The 12,681-nt window shown below is 40.4% G+C and overlaps 1 protein-coding gene across 1 annotated transcript in view; it reads left to right on the top strand.

Annotated features, from left to right (window-relative positions):
- The window catches only part of PTPRQ (protein tyrosine phosphatase receptor type Q), a 326,169-nt gene that overhangs the window by 24,981 nt on the left and 288,507 nt on the right, over positions 1-12,681 (top strand). Inside the window, exon 5 of the mRNA XM_040341603.1 lies at positions 6,191-6,260. Coding sequence (XP_040197537.1) covers positions 6,191-6,260 — 70 coding nt within the window. The remainder of the gene's footprint in view (positions 1-6,190; positions 6,261-12,681) is intronic.

Genomic DNA, 12,681 nt, shown 5'->3' with positions numbered 1-12,681 from the left:
CAAGGATTTTGGCCTGGTTCCTACCAGTGACCTAATCTTTTTATCGTCTTGCATTACAGTATTTGTGAGATTCACTACTCTCTACATTCCAGAGAAAACTCTATAGTAAATTTGAGTCTTAGCCTGGCTTGTATGATTCTTCAGAGACTGTGCGAGAAGTCACAGTTACAGTTAAATACTACAGGAAAAATAATTGAAGAAACATAACATAAAAAACATAAAGAAAAGAAAAAGCTGTATAGATGAACCCACTATAGATGAACCCACTAACCTTTTACAGAAAAGTGCAGCAATAAAACATTTTTGGTGGCCTGTATATGATAGCAGCTTGAGAAAAGCAAAACATTTCTAATGCCGCATACACACGATCGGAAATTCAGACCGTGGGTAGGCCACATTGGACATTTTCTGTCGGAATTTCCGACAGCAAAAATTTGAGAGCTGGTTCTCAAATTTTCCGACGGGAAAAGTTCTTGTCGGAAAGTCTGATGGTCTGTATGCGCAAAAATCCTATGCATGCTCGGAATCATTGAACTTCATTTTTTTGGCTCGTCGTAGTGCTGTACATCACCGTGTTCTTGATGGTTGGAATTTCTGACCACATTTGTGTGATCGTGTGTATGCAACACAAGTTTGAGCCAACATTCCGTCGGAAAAAAATCTTAATTATTTTGAGAGTGATTCAAAACCCCTAATAGTGGTACAACGTCTAAGTGATATGGCACGCCACCAGCCATTAACTTACATGTGAGCCACTTTAGGAATAAAAGTAAAAATAACTTTTTCATGTAAGGTTAACATGACTTCTTTCTTTTTTTTACTGCGGCATTGGCCCTTCCCCCAGGCCATGCAAAACAAAGTGGAGATGCCAGTTAAGGATTCAATCCACCCTCCAACCCCTTTGGGTAAATCAGAACCTTGACTGACAGATAATTCACTTTTCACAGATTAGGGGGAGGGCCTGAAAAATGTGAGGAGATGTCACAGGACATGTGACCCCTTTGGTCACCTGCAGCTTGGGCCAAAGTGACAGACAGCTAGTAGATTTCCTCTATAGTAAGCCATTTGCAGATGTGACTTACATTAAAGGAAAGAAGGCTGTACACTGTGGTGGCAACAGTGCAGAGGCTCTATAAGCTTGAAGACCATTGCCACCACCAACATGGAACTATAGATTGCACAAATAATGTATTTAAAATTAAGGATTAAAGATTTAGACATAAACAAGGGCACAGAAATATTATAGTAAATTTTGTGGTAAGCCATACATGATTAATTTTCCTTTCCAATGAGTAGAATTCCAGATTCTACTCATTGGAAAGGAAAATTAATCATATTGGCGGTGGCAATGGTCTTCAAGCTTATAGAGCTCTTCAAGAGAAACCTAACTACTCTTAAAAATGCCTCCTAACCACCTGTATAGCCAGGTGCTTGGCTAAGAATGAGAGTGAGGGAAACACTGGCTGCAGCTGGTCCCCATGATGCTGAGCTGGTTAACAGCTGCTTCAGCAAGAGGAGGGAACTGCTGAGCAGAAAGTGTTTAATAGACTGAACCAAGCAGCAATACACTGTAGGAACTGTAATCTGGAGTATAGACTATGCTGTGCTGATCAAATGTTTTTGCTGGGAGGATGGAAAACAGCTGCATTTTCCTGGGGTGTACATGACTTAACTTCCTCTTGCCGTGAATGAGATAGGAAAGTACACATTGCTGTCCAGTGTGCTCCATCACTGCTGCATACCGTGGCCTGAGAGGGATCCGAAGTGCTGAGTTTGGAGGTGCCAACAGACCTTGGTGCAGGGCAAAGAATGAACTAATCATACAACCATCTAATAGCCTTATTGCTACCTGAAGGTTTGATTGAGACTGTTCTCATGTGCACCAACGATACATCTGGGCTCCAACGCTTAATCTGGTTGAAGAGTTAAACAACAAACAGAAAATAAATTGTGCTAAGAGAAGTAGTGAAAGTGCTAGCACATCAATTAATACTAATTGACACATACAGATTTAAATAAAAGTGCTGAGCTAATTCAACAAGGTAACCAACACCAAAATTAAATCATAAAAATAAGTCCACCAATAAATACAGTGTAAAATTATAAAAGTCTCAAAGTGGTAAAGTAACAAAAGGGTGAGAATCTTAATCCACGGAGTGTGATAATTTAATTCATAATACATACATACATAATTCACCACCTCAACCTTTACCCTACCACCACATGCTCTATCAAACATGCTTACCAGAGTATATTGAATCTCTGAGTCAACAGTGCATTTTTGTCTGTAAGGTCCCTCATAGGATAATACAGTCCTGATCAAAAGTTTAAGACCACTTGAAAAATGGCAAAAAATCATATTTTACATTGTTGGATCTTAGCAAGGTTCCAAGTAGAGCTTCAACATGCAACAAGAAGAAATGAGAGTGAGGCAAAACATTTTTTGAGCATTCAATTTAATGAAAACAACGAATAAACTGAAACAGGCTGTTTTTCAGCTGATCAAAAGTTTAGGACCACATGCCTTTAAAAGGCCAAATCTGTGCAAAGATGTAGATTCATTGTAATTTTCTGTCAGGTAGTCACACGTTGTGATGGCAAAGGCAAAAAAACTCTCCCTTTTTGAACGTGGTCGGGTTGCTGAACTGCATAAGCAGGGTCTCTCATCAAGACACTGGACAATCCTCGACCCAAATTAAGGCCCTTACTGGTGCTGACTGCAGCCCCGCTGGCTATGTCCAGATGTTGCAGAGAGCATTCCTCATGACTGAGGGCCCTCGTCTGTGTGGTAACGACTGGGTTTTTCAACAGGACAACGCTACAGTACACAATGCCCGCAGGACAAGGGACTTCTTCCAGGAGAATAACATCACTCTTTTGGCCCATCCTGCGTGTTCCCCTGATCTAAATCCAATTGAGAACCTTTGGGGATGGATAGCAAGGGAAGTTTACAAAAATGGACAACAGTTCCAGACTGTAGATGGCCTTCGTGTGGCTGTCTTCACCACTTGGAGAAATGTTCCCACTCACCTCATGGAAACGCTTGCATCAAGCATGCTGAAACACATTTTTGAAGTGATCAACAATAACGGCAGAGCTACTCATTACTGAGTTCATGTTTGGAAGTTTGATTTCTGTTTTGGGGGGTTTAGTTTTTTTTTTTGGAGGTGTGGTCCTAAACTTTTGATCAGCTGAAAAACAGCCTGTTTCAGTTTATTCGTTATTTTAAATTAATTGAATGTCCAAAAAATGTTTTGTCTCACTCTCATTTCTTCTTGTTGCATGTTGAAGCTCTACTTGGAACCTTGTTAAGATCCAACAATGTAAAATATGATTTTTTGCCATTTTTCAAGTGGTCTTAAACTTTTGATCCACATAGTGGAACCACATAGTGTAAAACCGCAAAGTAAGATTTATTGTAATGTGCTAAATACTCACAAGGTTAAAAGTATATAATTGCTCATCACATAACATCTGCCGGGGGTTTAGGCAGTGTGCTTCCTGGTATCAGGGTGCGCAATGACATCATGAATGTCTACGTGTTTTGTCACATCTGATGTCGCCCGGTAGTTAATGTTTATATTTGCTGTTCATCGCTGACTGTACTGATTTATGAATTCATCCCAGTCTAGTGGTACAGAACTCTATACTAAGTTATTTTGGCATAGTTTTTATTCTGTCTAGCAGACTGTGTCTGAACCTACCTTCTGTATGCTTATTTATGCTAAATTGCTGAAATGAAACTGAAAGTATAATACCTTGAACATGAATTACTCCACAGCACAGTGCATGTGTTCCCTCAGAATCAGCAACCCATCAGATCAGGTAACAGAAGTGACGTTCCCTCAGCTGTGCATGTGTCCACCACTACCAGGTTTGCTCATCTGACAGAACACTTGCAGTCAGAAGAAGGCACCAGACATCTTAGTACACCGGGCTATGTCTTGAATTTCACAGTAATTTTAGCAATTAAGTGAGCGTATATAAATAAATATATAGTATATTGACAGCTGTTTGGAAGTTTAATCTTGACATCCTAAAGGTTTGGCGCTGAGCAGTATAGGGTGTACCAACATTGCCTCCACCACCTTCCTACTCTTGGCGTCCAGTTTCTTTCAAAGTGTAGCATCCAAACAGAATCACAGATGTTAATATACTATATTTATTTATATTCACTCACTTTATTGCTGAAATTACTCTGAAATTCTAGACATAGCTGGGTGTAGTAAAATGTCCGTTGACGCTTCTTCTGACTGCAGGTGTTCTGTCAGATGAGCAAACCTGGTAGCAGTGAAACGCATGCGCAGATGACGGAACATCACTTCCATTTCCTAATCTGATAGTTAACCGATTCTGACCGAACACCTGCAGCTGTATAGGTCAGTTAAAGGGGTTGTAAAGGTTATTTTTTTTATTTTCTAAATAGGTTCCTTTAAGCTAGTGCATTGTTGGTTCACCTACCCTTTCCTTTGATTTCCCTTCTAAATGTTTTTTTCTTTGTCTGAATTTCTCACTTACTGTTTCTCCTCAGTAAGCTTGCCCCCATCACCCAAAACCGTTCTGGCTGGGGGTTAGTCAGTGTGCTCGCCCCCTCCCTTGGGACTGCATGCCTGCGGGGAGATGCTTTGTTCAGCTTGGATAATGGGGGCAAGCTTACTGAGGAGGAACAGGAAGTTAAAAATTCAGACAAAGAAAAAAAAACATTTAGAAGGGAAATCGAAGGAAAAGGTAAGTGAACCAACAATGCACTAGCTTAAAGGAACCTATTTAGAAAATAAAAAATTAACCTTTACAACCCCTTTAAAGTCTTGTTTTTTTTCTTTAAAAATATCAAACATCTTATAGTTACCTGCTCTGTTGCAGTGAATTTTCACAGAGCAGCCGGATCCTCCTCTTCTCAGGTCCATCATCGGCTCTCCTGGCCCCTCCCTCCTGTCGAGTTTCCCCACAGAAAGCAGCTTGCTATGGGGGCACCTGAGCCGAGTCGCAGCTCCCTGTGTCCATTCAGACACAAAGCCCCGGGTTAAGCTCCGGCCCCTCTCCCCCCTGATTGGCTAACTGACTTGACATTGACAGCAGCGGGAGCCAGTGGCACTAACTGACTTTCACTGACAGCATGTGTCTCTGTCTGCCAAACAGAAGGAGAGTCCAGGACAGCCAAGGAACTCGTGGACAACACTGGAGAGAGGAGCCTCAGGTAAGTATTAGGGGGTGCTGGGGCGGCTGCTGTGCACAGAGGGTTTTTTATCTTAATGCATAGAATTCATTACCACTTAGTTTGTTATAAAAAATGTTCTCCTTTATTGATGTGCGCTGATGAGGCTGCACTGATAGGCACTGATGAGGCGGCACTGATAGGCTGCACTGATAGGTGGCACTGATGGGCACTGATAGGTGGCACTGATGGGCACTGATGAGGTGCCACTGATGAACACTAATAGGTGGCACTGATGGGTAACAATGACAAGGGGCACTGATGGTTGGCACTGATGAGTGGCACTGAAGGGCACTGATAGATGGCACTGATAGATGGCACTGACGGAGGCACTGATGGGCACTGATTGGCAGCACTGATCGTGGCACTGATGGGCATTGATTGGCAGCACTGGTGGGCATTAGTAGGTGGCATTAGTGGGCAAAAGTAGGTGGCACTGTGGACACTGGTAGGTGGCACTGGTGGGCACTAGTAGGTGGCACTGGTGGGTACTGACAGGTGGCACTGGTGGGCACAGATAAGGCAGCGGTGGCTCTCTGTGTGAGGGACCAATGTCCCTCTGACAGAAGCCAGTGATCAGCTTTTTTTTCCCCCCGGGACAGAAAGTGCATGCTTGGGAAAACTGTCATTCAGCTATAGCGCAGGCGGGAGGTGGTTAAGATAAAAAACCTTCTGATTTAACAACTACTTTAAGTTTTTTTTTATAGCTTATTTACGAAAAATATTATTATTAAGAATATCTAAATAATGTTTTACCATATTCTGGCCAAAGTTCTACTAGAAAATATATCTTTGGAGTGGCTGTTACAGAAATGATTGAAACATTAAATGTTGACAGGGAGAGAAGGCATGTTTTTTCTCATATGAAAGCTATTTTATTATTTACCAGTTCATTTTGTTTCATGTTCTATGTAAATTGGGAACAGGTGGGTTTAAAAAGACTTAATGTTCACTTTTATTCATGATTTGTTCCAGGTGGCTGCTGAAAACAGTGCGGGAATTGGATCATACAGTGATGCCTTTCTGTTTAACACGGCAGAGAGCGGTAAGATTATAAACTTTAATATTTAAAAATGTATTTTCTCACATTTCTGAGTTTACAGCTAACTATGGTGTAATTATAGCAAATGGCAACTAGATCACATGGGATAACCATCTATTGTATTAGCTATGCTTATTAACCTAAACTTATAATGGCAGCAAGCTGAATATACCTGACAATAGACCTGACAACAGAATAGACCTGGTTCTGTTATGCTTGGCCATACTATATGTTCCTGGGAAATGCCATAGTGTTCAAAACCAATATATATAATTCCATCAGGTTGTTTTTGGGCCTCATTTGCACAGGGCATTTAACCATCTCTCCTAGATGTCTTTCCTTCTGGCTGGAGCATTTTGGCAAACGCACCTAGCTGCATTTAGGCGTGTCAAACGCTTGAGAGTTGATTAATTTCATTGGCCAGAATTATAATTTATTCTGGCCATTGAAAAGAATTAACACTCAAATATCTGACGTGCCTAGAAGCGGCAATCATTTTTTTTCTGCTGCCCCTGAATCTGCTGGCATTGTGCATGGACACATAGGCTAACATGCAGGGGCATTAAGAAGATGAAGAAAAAAAAACACCAGATGCCCCTAACAGCAGTGTTAAAAAGGTCCAGTGTGCATGAGGCCTTAATGTGCTCTCAGATTCTATCATGTTGGATCTAACGTTAACATATCAAGGGATGAAGGGATGAAGCTAAGGGGAAAATAATACTGGGAGTATTACAAAAACTAACAGGTTGGATCAAACTATGGAAGTCCTATCACATTTCCTTTTTGGGTAGGACTACCGCCATAAAAATGTCTATACTACCCAAATTATTGTATCTATACAGATCACTTCCTATTAGAATGAATAAATCAGTGATAACATAATCGATAATTAACTAATTTGTATGGGCAGACTCTCACCCTCGTTTCTCCAAATTGGTACTATATAAACAACAAAACAGAGGGGGTTTTGGATGACCAGATCTATGGTTGTATTATCTGGCAGCCCGTTGGTCACAATTGGCCAAATGGCATGTACCAAAACCAAAAATTCCATGGGTCAGGTTTGAGATGGATTCAATCCTCCCCTTATCATTATCAGGTCGTCTGTGGAGTAAAAATATTCTTGTTGCTATGGTATGCGACCATAGCAACAAGAAACCAGATGGTACAACAATCATTCCAAATGTGGAAACTTTACAACAAAAAATGTAACATGTCCTCATCCACCACCCCCCCCCCCCCCCCACAAGCTTCCTTTATAGGTGATCCTAAATTCCCATTACAGGAGCACAGATCCACAGATTTCTCATGGTGGATTAATAATAATTTAAAGGGATTGTAAAGGAATTTTTTTTTTCCCCTAAATAGCTTCCTTTACCTTAGTGCAGTCCTCCTTCACTTACCTCATCCTTCGATTTTGCTGTTAAATGTCCTTATTTCTTCTGAGAAATCCTCACTTCCTGTTCTTCTGTCTGTAACTACACATCGTAATGCGAGGCTATCTTCCTGGTATGGAGAAAGCCTCTTGAGGGGGAGGGGGCGAGCAGGAGTGTCAGGACGCCCACTAAAACACAGCTCCTTTCTCTTTCTCCAAAGTAGAGAGTGTCCTGACTTGCCTGCTCACCCCCTCCCCCGCAAGAGGCTTTCTCCACACCAGGGAGAAAGCCTCGCATTACGGTGTGTAGTTAAAGACAGAAGAACAGGAAGTGAGCATTTATCAGAAGAAATAAGGACATTTAAAAGCAAAATGGAAGGATGAGGTAAGTGAAGGAGGACTACACTAAGGTAAAGGAAGCTATTTAGGGAAAAAAATGTTTTCCTTTACAACCCCTTTAACTGATCTTAGTAAGTTTATAGAACATTCTAACTTCACTTCGTTCTCCTCTACAGTGGGGAATCGAAAGTTTGGGCACCCCAGGTAAAAATTTGTATTAATGTGCATAACGAAGCCAAGGAAAGATGGAAAAATCTCCAAAAGGCATCAAATTACAGACTAGACATTCTTATAATATGTCAAAAAAAGTTAGATTTTATTTCCATCGTTTACACTTTCAAAATTACGGAAAACATAAAAATGGCATCTGCAAACGTTTGGGCACCCTGCAGAATTTATAGCATGCACTGCCCCCTTTGCAAAGCTGAGACCTGCCAGTGTCATGGATTGTTCTTAATCATCGTCTGGGTAGACCAGGTGATGTCAATCTCAAAGGTTTTAAATGCCCAGACTCATCTGACCTTGCCCCAACAATTAGCACCATGGGTTCTTCTAAGCAGTTGTCTAGAAAACTGAAACTGAAAATAGTTGACGCTCACAAAGCTGGAGAAGGCTATACGAAGATAGCAAAGCATTTTCAGATGTCAATATCCTCTGTTCGGAATGTAATTAAGAAATGGCAGTCATCAGGAACAGTGGAAGTGAAAGCAAGATCTGGAAGACCAAGAAAAATATCAGACAGAACAGCTCGCAGGATTGTGAGAAAAGCAATTCAAAACCCACGTTTGACTGCACGATCCCTCCAGAAAGATCTGGCAGACACTGGAGTTGTGGTACACTATTCCACTATAAAGAGATACTTGTACAAATATGGTCTTCATGGAAGAGTCATCACAAGAAAACCTCTTCTACGTCCTCACCACAAAAATCAGCATTTGAACTTTGCAAATGAACATATAGACAAGCCTGATGCATTTTGGAAACAAGTTCTGTGGACCGATGAGGTTAAAATATAACTTTTTGTCTGGAATGAGCAAAGGTACGTTTGGAGAAGAAAGGGCACAGAATTTAATGAAAAGAACCTCTGTCCAACTTTTAAGCATGGGCATGGATCAATCATGCTTTGGGGTTGTATTGCAGCCAGTGGCACAGGGAAAATTTCATGAGTAGAAGGAAAAATGGATTCAATAAAATTTCAGCAAATTTTGGATGGTAACTTGATGCCATCTGTGAAAAAGCTGAAGTTAAAGAGAGGATGGCTTCTACAAATGGATAATGATCCTAAACACACCTCAAAATCCACGGGGGATTACATCAAGAGGACACCACCCACCATCCTTTGACAAACCAACACCCCAAGCAACAAAGTCAAAAGCCTCAGAGTCATCTTTGACTCAGACAATGACGATGGACGCACAAATATTAGCAGTAGACAGCGGTTCTCACCATCTTCTCCGCCTGCTGCGTACACTCATCCCCTTCATCCTGAATGAGGATACAGCAGCAGTAGTTGGAACAATCATCAATTCCCGACTCGACTACGCAAACTCCCTTTATTTAGGACTACCCAAATACCAGATTTCACATCTACAAGTCATCCAGAACACAGCAGCCAGACTGGTAACAGGTAAAAAACCATGGGAACCAATCTCCCCGGTCTTGAGGTCCCTCCACTGGCTAGCCGTAAAGGATCGGGTCACATTCAAGACCCTCTGCCTCACTCACAAATGCGCACAAAGGAACGCTCCTCAATACTTAAGTGACAAAATAAAACCCTACGTCACCAATCCTGTGCTCCGGTCAACCAACCAAAACCTCCTTCAAATCCCCAAATCCTGCTACACATCTAAGGGAGAATGAAGATTTGCGGTCCAAGGACCACGGCTCTGGAACACTCTATTCACACCATCCGCATGGAAGAAAACCATCTGGCTTTTAGGAAAAAAACTAAAGACCTACCTCTTCTGAAGGATCAGGACGACACTGAATGAAAAGCGCCTTGAGGTGATTTAGTTCGCAATTGCAGCGCTATACAAGTTACTCATTCACTTACTCGCTCAATATATTTTTTACTTTTATATGTTAATATTACTGTAATTGAAACCTCTTATTGTACCCCGTCATGATGGAACAGGAAGGGGTCACCCACCAAACTGTTCCCACAAAGTTGGGAGCATGAATTTGCCCATAATGTCTTAGTATACTGACCCCTTAAAAGTTCCCTCCACTGGAACTAAGGGGCCAAGCCCAATCCCTGAAAAACAACCTCACACCATAATCCCCCTTCCACCAAATGTTTTGGACCAGTGCACAAAGCAAGGTCCATTAAGATATGGATGAGGGAGTCTAGGGTGGAGGAAATTGACCTCAACCTGATAGAACATCTTTGGGATGAATTAGAGCAGAGACTGTGAGCCAGGTCTTCTCGTCCATTATCAGTGCCTGACCTCACAAATGTGCTACTGGAAGAATGGTCAAACATTCCCATAGACACACTCCTTGTGGACTGCCTTCCCAGAAAAGTTGAAGGTGTTATAGCTGCAAAGGGTGAGCCAACTCAATATTGAACCCTATTGATTAAGACTGAGATGCCATTAAAGTTCATGTGCGTGTAAAGGCAGGTGTCCCAATACCTTTGACAATATAGTGTATATAAAAGAGCTCAGCTAAGATGATTGCAACATGGCCTTACAGGTCACTTCAATTGCTATTTCTCCTTGTTTTTTCCCACAGTGTCAAAAAAGCATCTGACAATGGAAGTAGATGTGGGGTGAAGTTTCACATTTTGAAAGAGTTTATTTATCCAGAATCTACTTTTACAGTTCCAGGAAACTAAACTATTTCCAAGTTTGTTGCTTGGCTAGTCTAAATTTTAATATTTTTACATTGCATATAAATCTACTCAGACTAATTCCGGTGAAGCTGAAAGCATAATATTGTGTAAAAGCTTCTGCGCTACTGAGTGAATAAATCCACCAAAATATACAGTATAAGATAAATGCAGCAACAACTACGCAGTGTATACACAACAACAAAAAGTAAATGGTGAATTAGGTCATTGCGCAAAATATATAAATAGACACATAATAATCAATGTGAAAAAAAGTGAAAAAGTGATAGAAAGTGGTATAAGTGACCAAAATGTCCAACATACACACTGGTGGACATCTATTTCTTTAGCAGTGTTGACTGCCATTTCACTTATGGACTTTATCCGAAGCTGAAAGCATGGCATCATTTATTTTGTTCTTCTTTCCAAGTTGGTTGCTTGGATAATCTAAAATGTAATTTTTCTATATATTACATGTAAATCAATTCAGGTAAAGTTGAAAAACTGGCATCACCTATTTAGTTGTAGGTAAGGTGGATCTTGGCATTCATTACACATATTAGGAAATACCTTACCAGGTGTTATATATGCTCTTAAACTGGCAAAAAATCAATCCTAGTGTGGTCAAACTACTTTAGTCACCAGCCAGTGAGTTTAGCCACCATCTAGGTTTTAAAGAGTATTAAAGATGCAACAAAGATCAAGTTAAAAAAAATATTGTTTTTTTTATGACTTTTACAGGTCTATATAGACAATTTAGCTTGTACATTAATTCCTTTTAGCATGGTTTAATCCTTAGCGTGTGGTAAGTAAATTCCCAAATCTTTATTTTTCTCTTGAGATTGATGGGATCCAGCTGCATATCTCTCTTTCTTCACTGAGAGGATTTATTAAATTTGGCTACTTTCTAGCATTCCCTTTGACAGCTAAATCTCTTCACTGATAAAAATGAAGATATGTTAAGTTTATTTAAAGATGTTTAAAATCAGTCTGCAGTAGGACTAGATATTAAAGCCAATGCTTTGGCAAATTTAGAAATGTTGATGAGATGGGATGCATGTGGCATAAATAAATGCATATATTTCTTAAACTCTTAAACAGCAGGCAAAGCTGTTAAAGCAAAACCCCAGCCACATATAACAAGATAAAATTAATAACCCATTAATAGATAACATAACAAAAGCATTTTTTGCTTCACTATTCATCTTTAGTTCAGAGATTTCCCCTGTTGTATTTTTCTGTCCCTAGATGTCCTCAGTCTTATTGCCTGCATCATTCTTTCAACTTTCTCTGAGCCCTGGATGTTGAAACGGCCCTCTTTCTGTTACTGAAAGGGAGTAAGAAGAAGCAGCACACTGATGAGTTAATCTATGCTTACTTCATATCATTGTGCTTCTTGTTGTCATGTTGTACTGTTTCTTTCTCTCAAACTCCATCACTGCTATACATGGACTGCAAGAGCCTGATACCAGGTCAAATTCAGTTACATACACAAATGTTTTAATTACATTTAATGACGTATTAATGATTACAGATCAGCGTTAGCATCAGCACTATACATCTAGGTGGAGTTCAGGTTTAATGCTAACAAGAGGCTCTATTACTCAGATGAGGAACAATATAGATCTGTAATATATAGTGGCTTTTAACATTCAAATGAATATCTTTCTTGATCCCCAGAAAAAAGTGAGATAAAACAGGTGTAATATATGTGTGTGTGTGGGGGGGGTTATTGCTCAAGCAGTGTAGTTTTCCATTGCGTTCATGACAATCAGGATTTATGGGCTTGATGGCCCAATTTTACTCAAAATGAAAGTAAAGTTGAACATAAACAGTTGGGGGTTCCACCATCAGTTCCAAATTCAAAAAATACTAAAGAA

Source organism: Rana temporaria, chromosome 3, assembly GCF_905171775.1.
Source record: "Rana temporaria chromosome 3, aRanTem1.1, whole genome shotgun sequence".
In the NCBI taxonomy this organism is placed as follows: Eukaryota; Metazoa; Chordata; class Amphibia; order Anura; family Ranidae; genus Rana; species Rana temporaria.
This window is presented reverse-complemented; position numbering and strand designations above follow the sequence as displayed.